The sequence below is a fragment of the Botryllus schlosseri genome, chromosome 9, assembly GCF_051294905.1.
Source record: "Botryllus schlosseri isolate E-star chromosome 9, Bs_hap1, whole genome shotgun sequence".
Taxonomy (NCBI): domain Eukaryota; kingdom Metazoa; phylum Chordata; class Ascidiacea; order Stolidobranchia; family Styelidae; genus Botryllus; species Botryllus schlosseri.
Genome location: NC_137244.1, coordinates 3,610,007 through 3,637,753, shown reverse-complemented (window position 1 = coordinate 3,637,753; position 27,747 = coordinate 3,610,007). Strand labels below are relative to the sequence as shown.

General features: G+C 40.7%; 1 protein-coding gene across 1 annotated transcript; it reads right to left on the bottom strand.

Moving 5' to 3' along the window:
• Window positions 1-5,375: 5,375 nt before the first annotated feature.
• Window positions 5,376-27,677, bottom strand: LOC145446202 (nonsense-mediated mRNA decay factor SMG5-like). The gene is made up of 21 exons (XM_080324438.1): window positions 27,542-27,677; window positions 26,350-26,442; window positions 25,132-25,261; window positions 24,233-24,396; window positions 23,997-24,160; window positions 23,247-23,412; window positions 21,968-22,096; window positions 21,819-21,910; window positions 20,968-21,042; window positions 20,699-20,750; window positions 19,850-19,967; window positions 18,271-18,382; window positions 18,155-18,208; window positions 16,083-16,217; window positions 15,910-16,020; window positions 10,350-10,522; window positions 8,849-9,005; window positions 8,153-8,227; window positions 7,504-7,722; window positions 6,003-6,202; window positions 5,376-5,603 (listed from the first exon to the last, which is right to left on the bottom strand). The coding sequence occupies exons 1-21, from the start codon at window positions 27,610-27,612 to the stop codon at window positions 5,391-5,393; spliced, it is 2,703 nt and encodes a 900-aa protein (XP_080180564.1). The 5' UTR covers window positions 27,613-27,677; the 3' UTR covers window positions 5,376-5,390.
• Between the last annotated feature and the right edge of the window lie 70 nt (window positions 27,678-27,747).

The following is a 27,747-nucleotide window of genomic DNA, read 5'->3' as shown; positions in this document are numbered from 1 at the left end:
AAATGAAGAATACGACACTTCGCTGCTGTTTCTTATTGGTAATCTATATTCTACAAGATATACTAGCGATGATCTCTTTCCATGACTGGAGAAGTGACATAAATATGTTGAACAAAAAATACAGTCTACCCACTACGATAACACTATATGTTCGTTCCGCGATTCAAAGTCTTCACACGCTTACATAGATATTTGGAGTGCGTGGTCGTGGTCTCGTGGATGAGCGACAATTTGATTTTCGGTGTTATTGACACAAAGGGCGACGCTAATAGCCACTGCATAAAAATCACACTACGAATCACGTCGGTGAGGAAATTCATGGGTAGTTTCTCCACCTACTTTAGAGCCGAGTCGCCAAAGAGAGTCATTCTGACTGAACAAAAGCCCTTCAAGTAGCAGCAAAAGTCAGAAAGAGAGAGAGAGAGAGAGAGAGATAACTACTCAGTAGATTGAAAACTTATAGTTACGCAATACTGCTAATAAAGCGCGAACAACTTTCCGAAATTCCATTATGAATTTCCGGCAGGAATGACGAAAGGTTCAACGGCTATCAGTCATTTCATGAATCAGGTCAAGCGGTTCCTCAGTCACTGGCAACTCCTGTCATACAGTACGAAGACATGACGTAGCGGAGTTACATCAGAGTAACCCATCCGTTACCCATCGCGAACAAGCGACGAGCAATCTGATCTGGATCGAATATTAACTTTGAAGAAAAGTACCAAAAGACAAAAACACGCAATGGGACGGATGACCAAAAGTAAACACGCGCGACTATATGCTCTTCCGCTAATATCGAGTCACAGTCGAAGAGAATCGCGCGCAAACAGAATCCCGTTAACGGAAATTTCCACCTCCCGGGCAATCAATGGGACGAACTGTTACTCGCGTGTAGCGCTGTTTGGAAAGCTGGTGCGTGAAGTCGAGTCAATATTTGGCGTAAACACGAGAATTCGGTTGAGACGATCGGCGGGCTGGGCGACCTTCTCGGCAAATATGAATCGGTCAATTAACGGAACGCGGATACACAAGAAGTGACGGTATTAACACGGGTACACTACACACAGAGCGATTGATTTCCTTCGATTCAGTCCTCAACCCTCATAACGGCCTTTGAACTGTTGCAATGTTTTACGAGCCGAAATCAAAATACCGATCGCGGTCGTCAATAATTCATGACTCTGTCATAATATCATACACAGGCCCATATAGTCGGTGTGGAATCAAAGTGCATATGTCCAACCTACACATTTTGTGAAAATTAACTTTTTCATATTCTTTCGGGCAAATCTTGGCAATGATCAACTTCGAAACAATGTGATAAACATAAACATGGTCAAGATACGACCGAAAAAAATGAAAACTTTACAAAAACTTGATTTTCCATCAATTTGAAAAAAGGATCTCGAAATTTCAAAAATGGGCATAAGCCTCTTTGATTCCACTGCGACGATATACGAGCTGCATTCCGAGATACGGTGTGAGTAGTTATTTTAATCCAACTGAACTACATAGCAAACAGACAGCAACAGTGACACAGAAATCAAAGGCATACTGGTGTAAAGGTATAGTGCCGGACTGAGAGAGTTGGAATATGATTTCATTCCTGATGGAAAAGAGTTGAAACATACTGGAAAAGCCCGTTTTCCTCTCGAATGAACCAAATGACATCAGCCGTCTAGGTGTGCGTCTTAATATACATGACACGACACCCTCCTAACCACAAAACAACCAATTTCACTTCGTCCTATCCAACAGTGAGTTTAAGCAACGACTCATCGTGTTAACAGTCTTCAGAAAGTTAACATTGGCACTTGCAGTATCCCTTTGGCTTCATACAGGTAGGTAGAATTACACACGGTGTCATCCTTGTAATATACAGAGGTCGTCAAAGTAGTCAAGAAAGCTACTCAAGTAGAAGTAGAAGTTGCGACGAAAAAATCTCTTCAAGTACGAGTAAAGTACTTCTTCAACAAGACACCTAAAACTACTTCAAGTAGAAGTAGAATTGACTGACTTTAAATCTACTCATGTAAGTAAGTAGTTGTGAAAACAGTCTTATTTCGTTCGCATGGACTGTCAAAAGCTGCGATTTGAGGTATGCGGGAGGTGCAGAGAGCTTGATGCGTATTGATGCATCCCAGGAGGTATCAATTCTCGACAGAATAAGCATTCTTTCGCATCATGGGACCCTTTGTTTACTAGAAGACCTCATTTTAGAGAATATCATGGCATGGCGCCCTACCCCATATTACAAGGCCCCAAGTTAAGGCGAAGAGCAATATGTAGAAGTTGTATCGGATACGTTTTCATTACTTTGCGCGATTAGCATACGTCATTATCAAATATTGTAGATCGTAAAAGTTATATTTAGTGTAGTTATATTTCGGAGAATAGAGACATTACTACACTTGCTTTTAGGCTGCAACATGTATGTTCTGCAGACAAAAGAACTGAAAGTAATTAGAACTCAAAGAATGATACTCGCAATTGAAAGTGAAATACAAATACCACTTATAAGAAGTGGAAATTAGATTTCATGTCTTTTGTCCATAAAGCTTCAAAGGTGATCTGCTGAAACAGGTGTAGCGTTCAAAAGGGCTGGATTTTCCAGATTATTAAGACAAGTAATGGGCTGCCAGATTACGATATGATAGGTAATTGCTAGATCGCCAAACGGTAGTTTGAAACTTTATGGTGGGCCGTATTTACTGTGATGAAATGTTTGAAATGTGAATGAAATGTTGGCGACAATGTGGTGTGAGCGGAACCAAGCAATCCGGTACCTAATTTATATTCTCTTATACTTTCGTGAAAACATATTTGACACTCTATAACAGTGGTTCCCAACCTGCGGTACACGCACCACTAGTGGTACGCGAGTAGATTTCCGTTTTTGACTTACGAGACCTATCAGTTCAGGTGGGGTTGATTTTAGAGTTTTTTTGAATCCGTCGTCGTCGTGGTATGGTACGTCCGTGGTGAGGTACGTCTTTTGTTTCTCACCACTGTGACATGTTGTGCCTACATGACCGATCCATTCTCTGTTTCTCCAGTCGACTTGCTTGTCGGGACTGGGGAGCAAGAGGATCTCATAGATGGATATCCAGGATGACCATACGGCAAAGACGAAACACAAAGATTGTTCTCCAATAAACTTGTGGCTTGGCGTGGCCTCCTTGTACTCGACGCTAGCTTCTCACGCTATTACCCAGTTGCTACTTTTCACTTCTACGTAGGAGTACGAGCAAGGATTTTCATCCATGATAACTATCAAATCGAAGAAACGAAACCGACTTGTTGCGCCCATGCATGACTTTCGGTGCGCTTTGAGCCATGCATCTACCAGCTAGTTGAAAATAAACAAAGGCAGCCATCGCATCAAATAAATTGACTTTTGTTGTGTGTTGTTTCATTATATTGTTCTTCTTGTGACTGGTGGTGAAAAAACAATGTCATGCATCCCATCAACAGTGGCTGATAATGTAGGGTTACCATATTTTCAAATCTGAAAAGAGGAAACTTTTTCAAAATTTTCTGACTTGCAATACCGGAGGAAAATCCAGTGGTCGGTTTACTAAGAAAAAAAAGTCAACTTTCCGGCTCAACTCCCGAACTACAGCTTTTCTTCTTTCGAACTGTCATTCGATTGACTTAAAAAATAGGTCATCTTACCAGCTCAGCTCCAAAACTAGCCGCCGGAGCGTTATTTCAGTGCTGATTTAATGTAGTCCAGTCGAATTTTACCCTATATTTAACCAAAAAAGAGAAAACAATCTCAAAAAAGAGGACATTTAGGCTTCAAATCTTCTTAAAAGAGGACGTATGGTAGCCCTATGATAATGCCTACTTTAATAGAATCTGTTATTACACCTCGCATAGGTCAAATATGTGATTATGACGTCATAAATGGTAGAACTAATGTAGGTGGTACGCGAGCACTGCATAAAACTTCGAAATGGTACGTGAGCACAAAAAGGTTGGGAACCACTGCTCTATAACTACTGTGCGCGAAGCGCAACAAAATTTCTGGGCTTTACTTCACTTTTATGAATATTAAATGTTGGTACTTCGTGAGAACAGCCCAGAATTTCCTCAGGCTATCTTTGGTATTGGGGGATTAAACTACTTCTACTTGACAAACTGAAAATAGCGAAAAGTAAGTACGTCGATCACAAAATATTACGAAGTAGAAGCAGAGAAAATCAGATCTACCTGAGTAAGTGCCAGAAGTAGAGGAAAACTACTCGAGTACTCCCAAAAAGTAGAAGTACTTCGTTACTGACCACCTCTGGTAATATACCACCTTAATAACGTCATCCTCTCTCTTTGTTAGCAATTGTGTACGAATGAGGCGTAGACAGTGTTGCCTTGACCGTTACAGTCACGCCCTTTCCCCAGAAGGAGCTTTGCGCCATGCGCAACAAACAAACAGAGAAGTCAGCGAAATTAATGCCACCACCTGCAGTTCTAGCCTTAGCAGAAGCATGTTTGGAAGTGCCGGAGGCTCATCCGGGCTGTTCACACGTCCAGAGAAAGACTTCACAACGGACGCATACAAGGAAATACAATCGAAGAGCTCGGATCCTTCAAAGAAATAAGGCAGCAACCATGAACAATATCAACGATAATGCCGTACTATACCAGTACGACAAGGTGGGTGTTCGGTGGATGGATCGTGTCGTTTCGACATCCCCATACCTAGCCATTGCATTGCAATGTGTCCTGTGCATTGCATTGTACTTTGTGCCTAGTGGGCGGAAACAAATTGGATCTGTGGCAGGTCTACTCAGCTGACGGACCGCGGTTCAAAGGCAGATATTTTCAGTATTGAATCCAGACCTTGTTGGTCTTTGTATTTCCTTTGTTTTTCAACTAAACCAAATCCATGATCGTCGATTTGCAAAGACAAAACAATGAATACACAACGGTTACTGTTTTTGCTAATATCACTTTATCGGGTTTTGCACACCACAAGATCTCACCAAGCCAATAATAACCAGACCAGTAGTAGCTGTGAGCCCTCCGTCGTTTCCGTTAACCCAGAGGTGTTCAGCCTAGGCCCGGATGGGTCTCTGATTTCAAAGACTAATCCTAGACGCTTCGATACCTTATCATCTTTTCCTTGTTTCGCGGTCTTGTGGTGTTTTGAAATGATGACATTGCGAAAAAATGGACTGGGTAAAGGAGTACACCTACACTTTTTAGGAGCACTCACTGTATTACTTCCTCAAGTAGTTACGAGTTTAGACTTCTTAGTTTCCATAGTGAGCTAATACATGCTTGGAGATGGCTACTTTTACATGCGGCTGAGTAGAAATTTACGTTACTTCTATTCCTTCTCAAGTGCTAACGCTGAATACTTGACCACTTCTGCGCATGGTCCATTGTCACCTGTTATGGCTACCTAGGCCTGCCATACTATTCCGCCTAGCATATGTATTCTGCGTACAAACCTCGATATCGAGTCGATCCGATGAATCTGCTTGTGGTTCTTCCGGCCCGGTGAATTGCCGAGTAGATTCGTCAAAAGCCATCTCCGATGCTTCGACGCCGACCAAGCGATGACAGAAACTACGAATTCTGCAGACGCGGATCACGTTCTAAAAACGAATTGAAGGCGACTCAAACAAAGAAATTCACATCACATTACAAACTGGGCCAAATCGACAGCCTGACAAATTTGATTTCAAGCATGAAGCGGGGCTGGGTAGTCACAAGAAGTTGCGGAACATTCCGGGTCAGTCCTGTACCGTAACCAGAATGACAACATTGTAGGTCAATTTTGAGTCGCAGAAAATCTGTACGACTCTACAGCGTTAGGATTAAGCTTTGAATTGAGCTTATTACCATGCCAACAGTGAAAATGACTTGGAAAGTTCAGATATATCCACTTTTTTGAGTCCATGCTACATTACTACGGGCCGATCGTGACTTAACCAAAGTGCTGTACTTTAAACTCAGATTCACCAAACGTCACAAGTTTTATAAAATGCACAAACCTGCTGCAATTCAGTCAAGTCGCAAATGAGAGATTTCATCTTTCTATCCTTCTCGTGATGATAAGACACGGAGCTCGTGTTGTCGTTGAGGATGTGATCTTCCGGCAGTCGAGCGACCTGCTTCCATTTCCCCGGCGATTCGGCGCATACGGACAGAATGTCAATCTGCTTCGTAAGGCTCTTGTCCGAGGACACTTGCACTGCAATACGAGTGAAAATGGTGCCTTGGGATCACGACTGCGTAGCCAGGATGGAAATAAGGGACGAATGTGTTTCATTCGATCTCTTCGCCCCGATTATTCAAAATTTCATGCCGGTGACGTCATATTTTGTGATACGATTCTAGATAAACAATGTTCTCTCTAATTCTCTAGCCCTGATGAGTGTCAGCCAAAAATATTCGGGTTCAATATTCAATTATAACTAGGGCGATTTTTTTTGACATGTCAACAAAAAGTCATAATTAGGTCAAATTTGTAGCGTACGATACAACCGAAATACAGGTTGCAAAAAAGTTTTCAACTTAGTAAACAATTTTGACATTTTTTGACCCAAGTTAAAAACTTTTTTGCAACCTGCATTTCGGTTGTATCGTAGATTATGCACCGTCTTGGAACTTATCATTTGACATTTTACAGCTTGTAGCCTACTTTATAGGCCTGCCGTTGTAGACGGCCCATTGTCTGCTAATTGTGAAGCATAACCATTCAAATGAAACAAATAGGTTGACATGGTGTTATGCTCAACGTACCGCAATATCGCAACTGAAGCAAGACTGCGTGGGCATTCCATGATTCTTATATCAAGAAGCGCATGATGAAAAATGGTGATGCCGACACCATTGCCAGAATGAAGCAGTGTACGCACAACTCGAGTGTTGTCAGCCAACAGCTGCTGCTGTTGAACGTTCTTTCTCCATTCTTGGCAAGCTACTTAGTAAGGACAGACACTTTCTACCCGAGAATGTAGTTCAGTATCTTTCCTTGTACTATAAATTTTTTCAATTATTTCTACCATAATGTGTAATGTAACTCCTGGAATTTTTCATAGCGTCAGATTTCGTTAAAATAAAGTTTTTTCATGTAAAAATTTGTCAGCTTTTGAAGCAAATTTTTTTTTTTTCCAGGCAAACTACTTCGTAAGGACAGACAGTTCCAACCAGGAATGAAGATAAGTAGTACAATTTTAACATTATGTGGGAAAACCCCTAATTTGCATACGTTAGGTCGAATTTGGTCAAAATCTTCCGTTTTTTAGGTAAAAATAAATCGCCCTAATTACAACCTTTTCGTTTCGTGTGAAAATCATGTTTTAATGCTTTCGTTTTTTCATCACTGTTTATGATGCACAACTCATTTTGTGCGCTAGTATTCTTAAGTAATAATGCATTAGATGTGTAACATGGTCGATTTTATTGCGTGCAACAGGTTGGCGTAGGGATTCGCCTGGTCAGTAGAGGTTTAGAAGCACAGTGTTGGACTCAAAGCATCAGCAAACTCACCTATTTTTCTCATGACCACCTCGTTGGGCATCAACTCGGTCAGCTTCGCGAGACGACTCCACAACGCTTTCGAGTTTTGCGCGCAAGCGTTGATGACCTTTTCGTTTGCGCCCAGCCAGTCGCACAGCAGCTTCAACGATCCAAAGACCTGCCACAGTTCGGCCATTCTCTGGAAGACTTGCTCGTGGCTGCCTTTCACCCGAGCTGACACGCCGCCGTCTGAAATGGCATCTGTTTCTCAACTCTTGGACCAAGGGTTGAAAGAAAAGTCACAAGGATCCGAGTCACAAGTCAATTTTACTTTTATAGTTTTGACTCGAGTCAAGTCGAGTCATTTTCAATTCACCACCGAGTCGAGTCTGAGTCCAAGTCAGCGAGCCACGGTTCGAGTCCGAGCCATAGTGTTGAGACTCGAATCCAAGGCATAGAGTTCACCGTTTATTATCATGTTCAAGACAGGTTGAATTCACTTCTCTGAAACTCTTGGGTGATTAAGGCCTCGCATTCATAAAATACTCATTTTTCTCACTCTAAACATGTTTATTCAAACAGATAACGTTTTCCATTTTTGAAAAAATGACTCGAGTCAACAAAAAATTGAGACTCAAGTCATTACAACCCTACTTAGAACGTATCAAGAACATCCTACCTCTGTCTGATTTATCTGCGACTTTATTGTCGGGCTTCCCTTTGTCCTTGGTTTTCTTCAGGCTTTCGCCATCGCCTGCGTTTCAAATTCGGGCATTTTACAATTCATGCGACTGCTAAGTATCTCGGAAAGTGGACCACGCTACAAGCCAGTTCAGGAATCATAAGAAATATAGGCCTGGCGTAAATGACCGCAGTAGTCAAAACACAACGGATTCTGTTGGCATGCTATAAGCCTATTTGTGGTGCCATTATTCCCGATAGGACCTTGAGATTGTAAAATTGAAAATTTACCGCCGAATTTATCGGTAGATCCGCAAACGTCATTCGGTAAGGATGTTGACATCAAATATTCAAGGTAAGAATTTCAAAAAGTAAAAATGGTGGAGGGGTCGCATTCTTTTAGCAGTTAATCGGAGGTGGCCACTTTCAAACTTGCGAGATGCGTCTCTATGAATAACGGCACTTACAAATATAGGTACAATCTTAGAAAAGACATTCTGTTACCTTGATACAGGGGCTATATTTCCAGCGTTTTATGACTATCTAATTCACAAAAGCATGCTACTCGTATGACAAACAACTTTTAACTTAAAATAAGTCAAAAAGTGACTAGTTTTGCATAATAAACTGTTCCAAGCACAAGTGATCTGAAAACAAAACCACTCGAGTCGTAGAAAAGAAAAACGGAACTGACCTGCTTCTGAAACTTTTATTGTGGCTTCGTCTGTCTTTGCGTTGTTGTTGGTGTTCAATTTTTTCGGCGCGTCACCGACCGCTTTGGATTTTTCCTCCGGTTTCGGTACGTTGTTGAAAAACGATGGTGCCAGCAAGATGCGGCGTTTCACGGACGGCTGAGAATGCAAAAGTGCATGGCAATGGCCGCTAAGAGTGGGTACAGACGCGTAGCCAGCCGAAAAAAGGCGGGGGTTTGCAAAAAAAGGGAAGGGTTTCTTTTTCAAATTTACCAATATGGCATCAATTCATTAGGGTCGAGTACAAGTGGAAATGGCGATTATACAAGCTTGCTGTGTTGACGAACTTGCGCGTACAATAAGTGCGCCAGCGAGTCCGGGAGTGCTGTCAATTAACGACAGGGTTGTAATGACTCGAGTCATGACTCGACTTGAATCGAGTCATTTTCTCATAATACGGAAATGACTCGACTCGAGCCAATCTGTGTATCGACTCGACTTGGACTCGAGCCATTGCGCATGACTCGAACCAAGTCATATGACTTGAGACTCAAGACGGCCAAGACCGACATTTCATAGAAATTTCGAAGAATAGTAAAGTAACCACCCTATTGAGATTTCGTCTATCGGTGCTGGTGCTTGAAAATGCGACCGCAAACTGCTAAAAGTGAGGAAAATGAGTATATTATAAATTAGAACCATTCGATATCACCATACTGAGTTATGAAAAGCGGGTTTAATAAGACTTTAACTGGAAACTGAGCAGTCAACACAATGATTTGGACTCGGACTCGAGTCATAATACCATGACTCGGACTCGACCCTCTGCTCGATGACTTGGACTCGGACTTGACTCGGTGGTGAATTGAAAATGTCTCGACTTGACTCGAGTCAAAACTATAAAAGTGAGATTGACTTGTGACTCGGAGCCTTGTGACTTGGTTACAACCATGATTAACGAGTCCCTGATCTCTTGCCAACAATTAAATACGCAAGCGTAAAACGCAGGCTCGGCGACGATTTTCACGATTCTAAATGCCCATGCCTGCGGTGAAATCTGTTCTGTAATGGCACCGATTTAGGGTGATTCAGATCTTCACCATCTTTGATAACTCGAGCCTCATTGTTATGTTTTAGTAACTGCGATTGTATTTAGGCGATCATACAGGCCAGCCATCATATCGTGCCCACCAGGCCTGTTCTATGTGATCAACAGGGTGGCGGATAAGCGCACACCGCACAGCCAGTGAAATTTGAAAAAAAAATCAAAATCTTTTATGAGAAATTAAAAATTTAGAACTGTAATAGCTTCACGATAACTGTTTGGTATGGATAAAATTTGGTGTGCATCATTTTTCAGGCAACCTGACGATCTTAGTGCCTAGCAAGCAAGATTTCGAAAACAGGCTCCAAAACCATCACATAGGTAACTTTAACTTATTCATGGGCCGCTTTAGGAAAAGATTCAGAATCATGAGAATCCGTCATCGACGCGTAACAGACCTGAAACATTCTCTGAGACATGTCTTTCAGGCTCGCCAATGTGCTTTGCCCGTTCGCCAAACTGTTCGCGAGCTCCAGCCCCGTCCTTTTCTCGATTAGATTGTCTTCTTTCGAGCCGGAATTCGCTTGGCCCTTCGCCGGGTCGGAGTTTTTCTTCGCATTGGAAATTTGATCTGAAAAAGACAGTAGAGCTGGTTAAAAAAGCAGGTCATTTTAATCATAATGTTGCCAAATCACAGAAACGCCGTCTTCATAGTAGACTAGCCCCACGAATTTGTATTTGAATATGTGACTGGTGGCACCGATCTTGAATATTGCTTTCAGAACTACAGAGCTAAATTCATTGCAGCAAAATTTAGTAAATGTATTGTAGAGCTTCTTGGAGGTACAGAACTTCCATATACAATTGAATAGTATATTCATATTGAAATGAACCCGAATATTTTCGGCTGACACTCGTCAGGGGTAATCGTCAGCAACTAGTAGAGAATTGGAAAGTCGACTTTTATCAAAATACACCAACCAAAACTCTGTCAACAAAAGGAGTTCATGTTCCACCTAAAAATAGTACATTGAACGCTCTCTCATTCGAAATTTCATGTTGACGTCATATTTTGTGATACGATTGGTGATATATAGGGCAATTTTTTTTTTACCTAAAAAACGGAAGATTTTGACCTAAAAAATCTAAATTTTGACCTTTTTTGACCTAAAAAAAACTGAAATTTGACCAAATTTTGACCTCACGTATGCAAATTAGGTGTTTTCGCATATAATGTTCAAATTGTAGCCTACTACTTATCTTCATTTCTGGTTGGAACTGTCTGTCCTTACTAAGTAAATTGGCCTGAAAAACGTTTTTGGCTCAAAAACTGACAGATTTCTACATGAAAAACTAGTATTTTAACGAAATCTGGCCCTATGAAGAATTCCAGTAGTTACATTACGTATTCTGGTGGAAATAATTAAAATTTGTTGTAGTTCAACGAAAGATCCTTTCCTACATTCTCGGGTAGAAAGTGTCTGTCCTTACTACGTAGCTTGCCAAGAACGGAGAAAGAACGTTCAACAGCAGCATTTGTTGGCTGACAACACTCAAGCTGACAACACTGCTGGTGACAAACCGTGTTGCTTCATTCTGACAATGTTGTCTATATCAGTGCTCTTCAACCTTTTTCGTCGTGGTACACCCTTTTAACATTTTCTCAAAACTCGTACACCCCTGACCGTATAATACACCGATAACGCCGAAAGCCGCATTTTGATTACATATACAATACGTCCGGATTCCAACGGGGATTCGCCATGGCGCATGGACGACAAATGCTCATATGAAATTGGATACTGGGAACTTAACACCACGGAGAGCCCTTGTGGTGTTCTGTGCCTTCACTTATTTCTTGAGATATGCAATGCGCAAATTTTCTTACTGTAGAAGCAAAACATCCCAGCAGGCTTATAATATATAATTTATGTACCAAAATCGCGAGTATAAATATCAAGAAAAGACACTAGGATTATGTGTGTAGTCGCGCAGAGCGCGAAAAGTTTGCACCTTAAATGGATTTCATCGAAAATGTTGGTAGTTTCACATATTATTGTCAAAAATTTATTAATTCTCAGCCCACGTGATCAGATTAACCCGTAGAGCTGATGGAGGGTGTTTTCGAAAATATTGGGTACAATATTAATGATGATGCATCTTGCGGTTCCTATTAATCACTTAGTTGCATGTTGTTATTTCTTGGCCTCTCACCAGGATTGTTTGTATTGTTATTAATAATATTTTATTACACATCAATGACAGTGGTGATAATCGCCTGTTTAGAATTTGTGCGCCACGAAAGTGCATTTCCTAAAGTTTAGTATTTTTGCTTTGGGTAATGAGGACGACTTTTGCTTGCATGCGCACTCCCATTCTTCATTCTCTCTCGCTAACGCGCGTCCACTTTCAGGACTTTGCTGCTGACTTTGAAGCTCGGTTAACTCTTCTTCTGGGCTTTTCATGACGCTACGTTAACAGGGGGTCGGCGACGAGGAGCCTAGATAAACATCCGACACATAAAAACATGGCAGAGCCGAGACTAGAACCAGCAACAATTGGTTACATAATGACGGCCGCCAACACACGCTAATTTGAATATGTGTAGAAGATCGCAAAATTATGGTTATGCGGCTGAATGAGGCCGTACGTCCGCAGGTTGAGCACCCCTGACGTAGCCGAAATAAGGATGGACATTTGAGCAAGGCTGCAACGTATAGTAAATGATAATACGAATAAGGGCTCGAGGTTACTGGACCACCATCTAACGCAGTGGTTCGCAAACTCGACCCCGTGCCTGCGTAAATAGGCTATGTATTCTGCACTATTCATAAGCTGGCCGCAGGAAGCACAAATTCAAAATGTCCGAGATCTCCTCGAGAATCATCAGACAGATATCGCAAGCTGAACACATGCTAACTCCACCCTGCTCTACTCGAAAAGGAAGTAATAAGTCCATAACCAAAGGTTGAATGATTAGAAACATTTGCTTATGACATCACATTGTACGATATTACACATCCGGTCATTCTGTTTTGAAGCATAAACTGACGTATTTTTGTGATAGCTATAGTCATCGTATCATCGGTTCATCATAATGTGGATCTGGTACACCCCTGTACACTCCATCCGAGTGGTACACCCTTTGAAAATTCTGGTACACCCTAGGGTGTACGACCACCCCGGTTGAAGAGCACTGGTCTATATCACAATTTTTCAGCTTGCGCTTCTTGATATAAGAACCATGCAATGTCCAAGCAGTCTTACTTCAGCTAGGATATTGCGGTACGTTGACCATAAAACCATGTCACGATTTGTTTCATTTGACCATATATCATTCACAATGAGCAGACGATGGTCCGTTTACAACGGTAGGCCTATAAAGTAGGCTACAAGCTGTAAAATATCAAATGATAAGTTCACCGACAGCGCAAAATCTACGATACAAACGAAATGCAGAGGTCAAAAAATGTTTGACTTTGTAACAATTTTGACAAATTTTGACCTAACGCTACAATTTTGACCTAATTTTGACTTTTTTTGACATGTCAAAAAAAAATTGCCCTAGTGATATACAATGTTCTTTCCAATTCTCTACTACTTGCTGACGATTGCCCCTGACGAGTGTCAGCCGAAAATATTCGGGTTCATTTCAATATGAATATACTATTCAATTGTAAATGTATTGTATTGTACAACTCTTTTTGAAACGACTGATTTTTTGGCTTCGTTCCGCTTCGCTGAGACTGGAATCTGGATCATATCGCGGTGCTAACGCAAGATTTATGGCGGTCCTATAGTTGACGTACAGAGCACAATATTTAATGAAACTGGTCTTGATCGAAAGCTACCAGCGAAAATATAAATGAAAAGTGGATCAGGGCACTGGAACCTCACTCAAAATCCCTTTAAACATCTGAAACCAGCATTGTTGAGAACAATCATATCATCATAACACCATAACAATGACCTGTTGCGACGCTCCGATTGTTCAGACGATGCCGGTATTTCAGACTTTAAGGTTGAATTCGGGACGGTTCCAGTGCCCTGGTAAGATTTTAATTCATATTTTCGGAATCAGTGCGATGGTAGCTTTCGATCGAGACCAGTTTAAAGAAATTCTGAGCTCCGGACACCAGCTATCCATTGCCAAAAATCCTACATTCACATCTGCAATACGATATGGATTCCAGCCTCAGCGAAGCCAAAAAATCAGTTGTTTCCATTCTGTGTTTACATTCGATAAAGTGGAAGCCTTGAAACGGCAATTGGTCGTACCATTATCATCCAAAGCACATTGTAGACTAGGATTGACATAACTTTTTTTCCAGATACCACGGACTCACTAATTAAACTGTTAGGATGCTCACCAAATTTGGCTCAATTCCAACCAGTAGATGCCGCCACAGAGCCAATAAAAATTTTGAATTTATTATAAAAATTCAAAAATTTTTTATTTAAATTTCACTGTCAACCCCTATAAAATCGTTAACTTGCCTAAAAGAACGATGCAACAATTTTTGCTCATTTCCAACCAGTAGAAGCTACGTTATTGCAGTTTAAACCTGTTGATGTGCAAAAATGGTATTGACGGTGGAAAATCCCAGAATTTTATTAATGAAAAACTCAAATAACTTCGCTTCTACACGTTGGAATTGAGTCAAATTTGTTTTGCATCGTTTCTGCAGACAACTCCACAATTTCACGGGGTTGACAGAAAAATTTCAAATTTTTTTTTTTATAGTAAATTCAACAATTTCAGTCGGATCTGTGTAAGATTGTGATCAACCAGCAGCATAGTAAATGGTGCAATCAAATAGATACGGTTGAAAAATAGCAAATAATAGTGTAGGTAATATTGTTGTTGACGTCACATTAACATAAACAGTAATGCTCCAACATTCACTTCGAAGTCTAATATTTCGTTGAGAATGTTATCAGTCAATAGCCACTCTCGATTCTACGTAATGCGCAATGTGTCTAGCGTTATGACCCCGGGAAATCCCGATCCCGGGATTTGAAGCAATCCCGATCCCGAGATTGGTCCCGATGAAATCCCGGGATTTGTGAACAGCATCTACCAAGGCTTAAGTAGCGCCATATCTCTCATTTTGGTAATAAAGCAGTGTCACAAACTCGGCTGATTGTCTAGAACAGTGGCCTCAAACACGCGACCCGGCAGAACTGTTTTTGCGGCCAACGTCGGCGTTTTGACTTTTCAAGCATTCGACAATATTAAACTCGAAAATTTCAGATTTCGGATTTGAGAGCTTGAAATTTCATTCTGAAACCACTCCAAAAACCTGAATCGCTATCACACGTCAAACGTCCACTAGCTGCTAAATTATAATGCGACAGCTTTTACAATGACACGATGCATTTGTCGTCTCGCATGGTTTCTAACTGTCTATATAACTCCTTATGTCACCAAATTATGCCAAGCACAACAATATTTTTAAATGATATTGAAAAATATGACTTTTTCATGGCAACCGTGAATATTACAATAGTGTATTACATTTTCACAATGTGTATGGAATGCCAATCTGCAAGGTCCGACAAAAAAGGCGTACTGGGGAATACATATTATACCCCTATTTGATGCTGCTGCCCGCCGCGTCATCAAAAACTACGAAATTGGCCCGCAATAAAATTGGAGTTTGGGACTCCTGATCTAATCGATGATACTCTTGATGCTCTTATGTTTTGCGTCAATTCAATATCACAAGGACTAAATGTTATTTGTGTACCTTGTATGTCTATTTTACTACTTTTCTAATCCCGGGGAATCCCGGGATTGAGGAGCAAAAATCCCGGGAAATCCCGATCCCGGGAATTTCAAATTTGATCCCGAAGTCCCAACCCTAAATGTGTCGCCCCAGAAAGGGTCGTATATTTTCAGAACCTAATCAATCGTCTTTCGTTACTCGACTTGAATTATTTCAATTATTACTCGATACGATTTCGAGTGCTCTAATTATAATGCCTGGCCCATGTGATGCGTTCGACAGCACTTACTTTCCAGGACAGTGTCGTCCACGTCCTCCTGGCTCAGTTCCGAGTTGGAAGAGGCCTGCGACGATGAATCAGAGTCCCCACAGTCTTCGTCTGAATCAGACAGATCTGACCCTGTAAAAACGAAACCATTATCGAAACAGCAACAGCTTCAAACGCGACATCTCCGCAGATACCTGATTCCGATTCTCCCTCGCTGAGATCGCTGTCGCCGTTACCTCTGTGTCGCCGCCGTCTCACGGAACGGCTTTTCTTTTTCTTCCCTAATTTCGATCGGTCCGACAGGCCGGCGCGCGACGCGTCGCCATCGCCTGGAAACAGACACACATTCCCATTATTTCACGACACAAGCGTACATTTTAAGGGGCCACAACCAACAATAACTGTAACAAAGGGGCCAGACCAGACGTGAATGGATGTGTGCTTTGGTAAACTTGCCTCATGGAAGAAAAAATTCGCATTTTACAATATAGGATAGGCATATAATTTTCTATTTTTGTCCTTGATGTTTTTCTCATATAGCCTAACAACGCATGATGTGCAACGACCCAAAACCGGCTCACGGCTTTCCCACAAGATCAAGCACACAAGATCAAGCATTGCGAGGTGATAGTCATTCAGCTACTACAGTGTCTCCTTAGCTCCAATATTGATTCCTTAGACATTGTCTCCTTAGCTCCAATATTGATTGATTCCTTAGTCGTTGAAAGGAGTTGTCAGGTATCATGCACAGCTCATAGTTTAAAATAAAATTGATGATACTTCTGGTTGTATTTGTATTTCTTTATTAAAATTTTATTTCTTTTGTGGTAACCACTCCCGTCACCCCTCTTAGAGATCACAGCATTGTAATGACGTGAAGTTTACAAAAAGTGGTCACTAAACAGTGTGGAATATTTTGCAGGCCCCTGATATACATACACACGATCTGTGCATATGCATATCATGAGTGCATGATCTGCATAAGCCGCTGGACAAGGAAGGTGCAGATATAGCCTTTTAAGGCTTTTCAAGTGTTGCCCTGCCATGTTTTCCCTGGAAATTCTGAGCGCCAAACAGGATAGAGCGCCGAGGATTCCAGCTTTAGTAACCCGGTATTTGGTCTGACTGTACCTACAAACAGCCCGGAAATAAACCAGACGCTCCGCCATTGCGCTATCTTGACTTGGAGAGAGCATGCGCTTTTATGTTGAATGAAAATGGGACGAGTCTTTGAACATTGAAGATCAAATTATAGAATGTAAACATGGAACGGCAACAACCGATTTTGCAGCTTCGTTCCGCTTCGCTGAGGCTGGAGTGGAGAATTGTTTTGCGTAAGCGACTGTAGGGTTTCTGGCAGTCTAAAAGCTATCTTCCCAAGCGCAAAAATTACTGAATCTGGTCTTGATCGAAAGCTACTGTTGCACCGATTCCGAAAATATCAATTAAAATATGATCAGGCACTGATCCACATAGACTCCACCCTCCAAGTCTGAAAAATCGGCATTGTCCGAACAATCGGAGAGTCGCAACCGGTCATTGGTATGGCCATTGTTTTGCGGTATCCGATTGTTCTGAACAATGCATTTTTCAGATGTTGAGGGTGATTTTTCGTCAAAGACTGGAGCGTGACCATATTTTTATTCATATTTTTGGAATCAGTGCGACAATAGCTTTCGATCAAGACCAGATTCAGTAATTTCTGCGCTCGGTTAGATAACTTTTGGATTGCCAGAAATCCTACAGTCGCTTACGCAAAACAATTCTCCACTCCAGCCTCAGCGAAGCGGAACGAAGCAGCAAAATCGGCCTTGCCGTTCCATGTTTACATTCTATAATCAAATAAAGAATTTATCTTTCAAAGCACATGCAACTTTTGTCATCCTCCGAGAGATTATTTGCGCAATTCGAACCCAGTACGACCATGACCACTCTCATGTGACTTTCTGACTAAATAGGCTTATAGAAGCACAGTACTTCAATATCGTGACAAACAATAAATGTTCATATTTCCAAATTTATTTACTCGCAGGTTGGTTGGACCGGACATTGTGTATTAACTACTTTGGGTCATAACGACACAAAAACGGGTCAATTAACTGGACTAGACAGCGAATATACAACAAAATTTTGCATGCAGGGTAGTTTAATGTGAGGCACAAAGAGTGCAAACTTTGTAAAATGTGCTACACGAAAACTATATCTTTTCTGCATACATAAATTTGGTGAGGAATATCGCTGAAAACGAAAAATACTGGAAGCTCACCATTTTCGTCAAGAATGTCGTCCTTGTCATCACCTTCTGCAATCGGAGTTTTCTCTAAATTGAAAATTGAAATTTACAGCGTTCTTGAAAAATGACGAGGTATTCGCATTGTTTACCGATTGCTTTTTCTTTCTCCGGATTAAGACGAGCGATGGCGTGTCCGAGAAGGTGCGAGAAAAATGCAAGGGTAAAACATATTGCGGCAGAAGACCGGTTGGATCGTGACATCTAAAATAATGGCGCACTCGTTGGTAGGGATTGATGTACTACTATGACTGCATAGTGTTTACCCACAGTGACAGAAATTTTTAATTGCATTCCCCATTCAAATCCTAATCCAAACTCGGCTTAACCCAAGTTAATAGCAGGCAACAACTCGTCAAAATCTTCACGTAGCCAATAGCCATTTGATGTTCTCAAAAATCCAAATCGACGCTAAATCTCATGTGAAACCTCATTATATGCAATCTACCCGCCACGGGCAATCCACAACTCACATCTGGACATGGCTACTGCAATGGTCTATGCACAGAATTATAATTGATGTACCGGAGTAACTATCGCGCAATTTTTATTATCATATAATTCAACCGGGGCATTTTGAAATTTGATTCTAATTGAATGCAATTCAACCTTCTCACAATGCTTATCTTTGAGCGACAATGTGCGTGATTGAAACCAGGCAATGTTGCAGTCACTGGGCAATTACCGCAAATGACATGCAGCATATTCGCTGTATTGCAACAGATGAAAACGTGTGTATCAGGGATACGACATTACATAGACGAATTGGTCTGGAGTTAAATAAAGGCTATGTAGAATAAAACGATTCTTTTGATACCCGGTTTGAACACATACTTTCTTGGTGGTGTATTAGCCGTTTCGCCATATAGTTTTAAATATTGTAATAAAAATAGTTTCTAGCAAATGAACGTATCGAATGCATAATCCTCAACCATTTTTCAAAAACAATAAATATACATGCTTTTACATTCATGATGAGTAGGGCGATTTTTTTTGACATGTCAAAAAAAGTCAAAATTTTGTCAAAATTGTACCGTTAGGTCAAAAATGTCAAAATTTTTTACAAAGTCAATATTTTTTTGCAACCTGCATTTCGTTTGTATCGTAGATTTTGCGCTGTCGGTGAACTTATCATTTGACATTTTACAGCTTGCAGCCTACTTTATAGGCCTACCGTTGTAGACGACCCATCGTCTGCTCATTATGAAGCATAAACATTCAAATGAAACAAATAGGTTGACATGGTGTTCACCGCAATATCCTAACAGAAGCAAGACTGCGTGAGCATTGCATGTTTCTTATATCAAGAAGCGCATGACGAAAAATTGTGATGTAGACACCATTGTCACAATGAAGCAACACAATGTGTCACCAGCAGTGTAAGCACATTGCACAACTTCATTGTTTTCAGCCAACAGCTGCTGATGTTGAACGTTCTTTCTCTATTTTTGGCAAGCTACTTAGTATGGACAGACACTTTCTACCCGAGAATGTAGGAAAGTATCTTTTATTGTGTCAAAATTTTGATTTTTTAGGTCGAAATTTTCCTTTTTTTAGGTAAAAAAAAATTGCCGTAATGATAAGCAAAAAGTAGAATATTGACAATTTTTACCAAGGTCTAACCGCATGCTTAACCACAGATTGTGAGAAGTTTAGAGCCACCGCACTGACCTGGAGATTATGAATGTTGATGATACAGACGATGCACATTTTCAATACAATGTGTGGTTGCAAATAGGTGAAATCGCTTCCGAAATGTTGATAGTGATGAAAAAATCCACCAGATCCCCTGAAAAAAGACGAGATATGTAAAATTACAGGCATTCGAAAATAAGCTTGGAAGAATGTACCGGCGAGAAATAACACTAATCAAGAAACACAAAATTGAAATCACACAGTTCCGTTGCGAACAGTAGCCTACTTGGGAATTTCCTAGCTTCAGAAAAGCGAAAAATTGAATGAATATTCGTACTGAAATGAACCCAAATACTTTCGGCAGACACTCGTCAGGGGTAATCGAGAGCAACTAGTAGAGAACGGGAAATAACATTGTATATCAACAATCGTATCACAAAATATTTCAATATGAATATATTATCCAATTATATATTGAAGTGCTGAACCTCCTAGAAGCTTTTCAAAAGCATAAAGTACATCATTTCCTTGTCACAAAATGCGGGCGAAAGGAAATATAGCTAGATTAGCTACCACACGCACATAACAATTTTATGAAATGCCAGCATGTAGCCTAATGCACTGCTAAGGTGGACCCTGGTACAATTTTGGCACTGAAGTTCAGAAAAAAACATGGAGTGCATATGAATGTATAAGAAACTATATTGCACAGCATCTCCGGCGAACAGTAAATAACAAAGGACGGCAAAAATTATAAAATGATACGAATTGGTGAGGCTTCTAATCACCCGATGTAATGTTTGAAGTTAGTGCGGCACACAGTAAGCTGAATTGATAGTTTTAGATGCTGGATACCGCAATAAGGCAAACGACACATACACATACCTTTTTGAGGACTTTGTGCTCAATCTTTGGAAGTTGGCAGGATGAGATGCATCTGAAAGGGAACAAGTCTTACATCAACAAATTACGGATACATTTTTGACCAGTTCCTAGCAAATAAGCATGTTGTCAATTTACTATGTTGCCAATGAACACACAAACATTGGAAAACGAGCGTCTTTTCATGAAATCATCTGACACCCTCTTTCTAAGTCAAAATCACATTGATGAAGTGCGTATCAATAATGCTGTCCAAAGGTCATCCGTCGTACCTGAAACGTCGCTCTTTGAGAGGCACGAATGAGCTAAGCACACCGGCAAAGCGTCTATCAACTTCTTGCACAAACCTGAAAATTCAAACGAGATATTAGCACATACATTTGTGACATTTCTTCCAGTCAAGTCACTGCAGCTGTATTGGATAGCGCTGGGTACAATGATTTCAGTACTCGCATCTGAACCGAGTATTATATCTGATGATATAAGTCGAGGAGTGTGAAATTATTCTTGCAAGTACTCAAATTTCATGCTCGTCAACACCAAGAGTTAATTTTTCAACGAGAATTCTAGTTTCGGTACTACTTTCCATTGTTGAAGTCTTGAAACCGAAACCGAGGGCCAAGTAAATCTCACTTCTAAAATTTTGACTCGAGTCAAGTCGAGTCATTTTAAATTTCAATTCACCACCGAGTCAAGTCCGAGTCTTAGTCAGCTAGTCGAGGGTCGATTCTGAGTCACAGTGTTTTGACTCGAGTTTGAGTCCAAGTCATTATGTTCACTGTTCAGTTTACAGTTCAATCCGGTTCAACCCGCTTTTTTCAACTCTGCTCGAGTGATACAGAATGGCTCGCATTCATAATACTGCAATTTTCCCAAGACTTGACAGTTTATGGCACTATTTTCCAAGTATCAGGACTGATAGACGAAATACCAATAACGTGGTAACTTTACTAGTCTCCGAAGTTACGATGAAATGTCTGCCTTGGCCGTCCTAGTCTCGAGACATATGACTTGCTTCGAGTCATTTTATAACCTTACTGTTATGACGTCACAACGCATGATACTCAAATTGACTCGAATCACACCGACCCTCAATTTCGACAAAACCATGTTAGCCACAAACCTGTAATTTCGACATCAGTTGCATAGGTCTTTGGTCGGAGTAAATCACACAAGTACAAAAAGGAAATAATAAAGATGCGGGTGTGTTCTTTCCTGCAAAATAAGACCGGTGTTCGAGTGCGGGGACATGCCAATATTGTATCGACATACTTGTATTCTTCGGCGCTGATCATATTCTCGAGCGCGTCCGTCGGTATTTGATAGAAGCTCTTTTTGTTTCGATCGAGCAGCTTTTGAAGGTTGCCGTCGGCCCCGTCAAATTTGTTTTCCGACTCGAGGCTGCGAAACGAAGGAGTTATTTGACAAGGCTCAATTAGCTAAAGTCAAGACTCTCTGTAGAACAGTCTGACGGGAATGTGTATTGTATTGTGTATTCTTCAGTGCCACCTTTTAAACCACAAGACAAAACAACAAGAAAAATTCGGGAAGCTTGTCAGTCAATATTAAAAAGTGAGCAGTCAGAACCTATGCGGACCCCCAGAAAAAAGGCAAACAATCCCAGGTTGAATACAATTGCCTTAGCACGACTTACCATGATATTGCACTGGAAATCATCCTTAAAAATCGAAAATCATCATTGTTCCGAGCATTCAGAATGCCACAATAGGTCATTGTTAAACTCGTACTATCCAATTGTTGGACACAATGGTTATTTCCAAATTTGGATGCTATTTTGGTTGGGCTGCAGTGCCCCGAGCAGATTATAATTTATAGTTCAGGAATCAGTGCAACGGGAGCTCACGTTTCAGGACATTTTTATTTAATTTTACGCTCAGGTATCCAGCTATGAGACTACAGTATCTATGTAGAAAAAGCTCAGAATTCACTGATAGTATCTGGGTGAATCTGAACAGTAGCACAGTCACATGTTTCCCGTCAATCCATAGTTGAGTTATCTATACTCCCACACCGCCGCTAAACTCCATCGTTATGAGACAATGATCCTTCTTACTGAACTAATAGTTATTTATGTTTAATAATATTGCCTTTCAAAACAAAGCGCACAATATCAACAGTATAAAACAGTAGAATCTTTTCAAATGGATCTGTGGCCCGTTGAAAATGTATTGGGCTATGCTCTGCAAAGTATTGGGTACTGGCCCATGCTCTCAGTCTTAGAACCACTGGCCTAATCGGTTGTGGTGGAATATAAAAAAAACGTCATCTTTTGTTGATAAAGACACAGTTGCAGATCGCAAGGTATCTAGTTTTCGAAGTAGCATAATTGGAAGTCAAGCACTCGCTTGAGATTTCACTGTTACGCTGCAGATACGGTTTACAATGATATGAAGCAATATCTAATACTGTCGACAACTCAAAACCATCTTAATACCGTTAGCAGGAACGCCGGAACTGTATAATGTGTGAAACATGTTACAGTTCACCACATCACCAGAACAGCGTTGTTCTACATGTAACGCTAACTCACCATCTGTAATAGCAGTAAGCGGCAGACAATCCCCACCACGTGTGGTACCCGGCCAGCGTTCCGATTTGGTTGAAAGGCAGTCCAACGTCCGGCTGCACCAGCAAAGCCAGCAGGTAAAATCTCTCGGCGACTGCCCTGGAGCCGCCAAACTCCACAAAGTAACGGCCTACAGAAAGAATTTATGCGACAGGTTATTAATTACCAGAAATTCAAATTGATTTAGAAATTTGGAACGAAACCTTGTCATAACATAAAAGTCCATGGTCTGCTCAGTGTACATCGCAATGCTACAGATGATGCATCAAACGGTTCAAGGGCAGAGATCATTAAGTTGGATTACCAGTAAAGTCGATCATCAGAATTTAACAACCCAGGAGTAAGGAAACTGGTTGATCGCAGCGCATAAAGTAAGTTTTAACCTCATGATTTAACAAACCGGAACAAACCATAGACACCTAGTTATCTATAAAAACCGCGTACCATTCCTACGCACAAATAATTCCGATAATGACCTTAGATTGATTAGAGCGAAATGACAGTAATTTAATTCTAATTCTAATCTGAGAAATGTTTCAATGCCTCTAATTTCAATTCCATGATCTCATTTCTGGTTTTCCGGAACGTGTTACACAAAAATCGTATAGTGCGAAACAATTCAAACTTGGTTGTACAGACATTTGCCATTATCATGCTTATGAGTATGAAATGACATTTGAAATGAGCTGAACTTCTACATTTTAGAAATCAAACCTAAATCTCCGAGGCGAAGAAATATCTTGTAACAAGTCGCCAAAGCCCACTGATCGATGGTCAGCTCTTCCGTTGAGTCTTTCTTCTCTGACGCCTTCTTGGAAACGCCGTCTTTTTGCCCGTCTTTTGCTTCGACGTGACTGCTGAACAGTATTTGCCGCTTCCTAAAATCAAGAATCAAGAGTCCGACAATCGAAGAGCAACTTCCCCACATAACCAAAGGCGAAATAAAATACCTGTTTGCATTTTCGCTAAGCGGGCTGTTGACGTACGGCCAATCCACGGCCGCGTTGGGTTGGTATCTAGATTGCAGCTTCATCAACAAATGCTGGTAGTATCCTAGGGCGGCAGACAAATATTCTTTGTACAAGGTCTCGAGGTGACTGCCTGGTTTCACCAGCTGAAAACAGATCAAGAAAAAGGCTAAATCAGCTAGCAAAATACATAAGCTGAAGGCCAAGTTTGACCAGTCGATAAATGGCGGGGCTGATTATATGGTTGATAACAGGGTTGTAACCGAGTCACAAGTCAATCTCACTTTTATAGTTTTGACTCGAGTCAAGTCGAGTCATTTTCAATTCACCACCTAGTCAAGTGCGAATGCAAGTCAGCGAGCAGAGGGTCACGTCCGAGTCATGGTATTATGACTTGAGTTCGAGTACAAGTCATTGTGTTGGTTGACTGCTCAGTTTCCAGTTAAAGTCTTGATAAACCCACTTTTTATAACTCTTTTTGGTGATATCGAATGGTTCGCATTCATAATATACTAATTTTCCTCGCTTTTAGCAGTTTCTGGTCGCATTTTCAAGTGCCAGTACCAATAGACGAAATCCCAATATTGTGGTTACTTTACTATTCTTTGAAATTACAATGAAATGTCGGTCTTGGCCGTCTGAGTCTTGAGTCATATGACTTGATCCGAGTCATGCGCAATGACTCGAGTCAGAGTCGAGACAATACACAGATTGACTCGAGTCGAGTCGAGTCATTTCCGTATTTTGAGAAAATGACTCGAGTCAAGTCGAGTCATGATTCGAGTCATTACAACCCTGGTTGATAAGCATAAAATTTATGCATTACTATAACTTATCAGATAATGGTTTTCGTACCCCGCAACAATACAAACAATACAAACTTTTCTATTTTTCTTCACAAGTTGTATGACTTCGTAATACACTTTCCGCCAAATCAATTCCTCGGCCTTCTTGCCATATTCCAGCGGATGCGCAAACAGCAATCTCTCACACGCATCACGCAGTTTATGCCTGATCATGAAAAAAATAGTATTTATTTCAGTAAAACCTGACTACCACTGTAGAATGAGGATTAGGATTTATACCTAACATTATTTGCAGGACTAACGACAACAAGGGTGGGGAAGGGGCCGATTTACATACTCAAATCCGAGTCAAAAATTTACGTCTTAACATCGATAGTCAATATCTTTGCACAAAAAACAGCATTTCCACCGTTGGATCCCAAAACCTTGACTAGTCCCAGTTCCACATAAAACATGCTTCACAAGGTGTCTGCGAGTCACGGAACTCAAAATAGAATCACCCAAATTCTGGATTGAAAGGGTGGAGTGAAAAATATAAAAAAATTATTTCAAAAAGTACCGGTAGTCTTGATATATGGTGCCAAATATCAAATAAAATACTTGTCACGATTTTGGGTCCATGCATACTCTGATGGCCGTGCAGATTCATGAGAAAATCGCTAATTTTACCACTCGATATCTCACTATAAGGCTAGTTCTGGGCTTAAAAGATGCAGAGATAAAGAGAGGGACAGAAACATGTTTCTTATGCATATTTTAAGCCCAAAACTTACTTTCTATTGTAGGCGGTTATCAAGATATGGCAAAATTAGCAATTTTCGGCTCGTTCGGTGAAATGGCACATCTACTAGGGCAGTGGTTCCCAACCTTTTTTTAGACACGCCCCCCCTTGGTGATAGTGAAAAATTTCGCGCCCCCCTTATCGTCATACCACAAAATCCAACCGGGATGCTAGCAACTCCAACAGATTTTTGACGGCATGAAAGGCTATAACTGTTGACGAGAGAATTAAAAAATATGAAATTCGGTGTATATATGTATAGAGAAACATGCGTGAGTAGGAGGTAAATCGCGCAAAGAAAGAATTTTTTTTTAGTTTACCGCTTCTTCGCGACCCCCTTCCGAGTTTTCACGCCCCTCAGGTTGGGAACCACTGCACTAGAGGGTGCACAAACCCAAAGTAATTTAATTGATATTTCACACCACAAATCTAGACCCCCTTTTGGAATTCAATTTTTATTTATTCTCCACTTCACCCTAATAGGGGCCCTGTCTCAGCTGATATCGACTCACCTGAGACCAGCTTGCTCAGACTGAAACACACTCATCAAGTTTCTTCTGTGTTGACGGCCATTTTCCAGCCTCCGCGCATAATCAAGAACGCCCCTGTAATTGAACATTCATATTCACTACAAGGTTGTCAGAAACAAAATGCTTATGCCTTATAAGTAGGGAGATTTTTTTTGAAATGTCAAAAAAAGTCAAAATTTTGTCAAAATTGTTGTGGTACGTCTAAAAATGACAAATCGTTTACAAAGTCAAAATTATTTTAGAACCTGCAATTTGATTGTATCGTAGATTTTGCACTGTCGGTGAACTCATCATTTGACATTTTACAGCTTGTAGCCTACTTCATCGGCCTACCTTTGTAGACAACCCATTGTCTGCTCATTGTGAAGCATTAGCATTCAAATGAAACAAATAGGTTGACATGGTGTTATGCTCAACATACCGCAATATCCCAACTGATACAAGACTGCGTGGGCATTGCATGGTTCTTATATCATGAAGCGCATGATAAAAAATTGTGTTGTAGACTACATTGTCAGAATGAAGCAACATGGTGTGTCACCAGCAGTGTACTCACAACATCAGTGTTGTCAGCTAACAACTGCTGCTGTTGAACTTTTTTTGTCCATTCTTGGCAAGCTACTTAGTAGAACATACACTTTCAACCAGAGAATGAAGGAAAGTATCTATCAACTATTTCTATTTTCTACCATAACACGTGATGTAACTACTGGAATTCTTCATAGGGCCAGATTTCGTTACAAATAAAGTTTTTCCATGTAAAAATTAGTCAGTTTTCGAGTCAAAAACGTTTTTTCAGGTCAAATTACTTCGTAAGGAAAGACACTTCCAACCAGAAATGAAGATAAGTGGTACAATTCTAACATTTTGTGGGAAAACACCTAATTTGGAAACGTTAGGTCAAAATAAGATCAAAAATTGTCAAAATTTTGATTTTTAGGTCAAAATCTTCCGTATTTTAGGTAAAAAAATCGCCCTACTTATAAGTCACAAAGGGTGAACTATTCTCCCAACCATTCTCTGTACAGATGGAAAATTTGTCATAGGACACCATTCCTTATATGCCAACATGGGAGGGATATTATAGCGTTGAGCAGAACATTTCACAGAACTTTCACAACAGGACGAAGTAAGTGATATGCAACATAATTAATACATATATACCGTACCGTACCTGTACAATCTCTTTGCTGGAATACTCTTGATGTCACTGACTTTTTTCGATTTGGTATCTTGGCGTGACATGGTTCTATTTGTGCGTCTACGTCCAAATAGTCTGCTTCTTTCACTCCATTCTGTTCGAATCCGTGCCGCTGACAGTCGAGTGTAATCTGCATCAACTTGTTGACTCCATCTTTCTCACCGTCACCATTCCTTGCA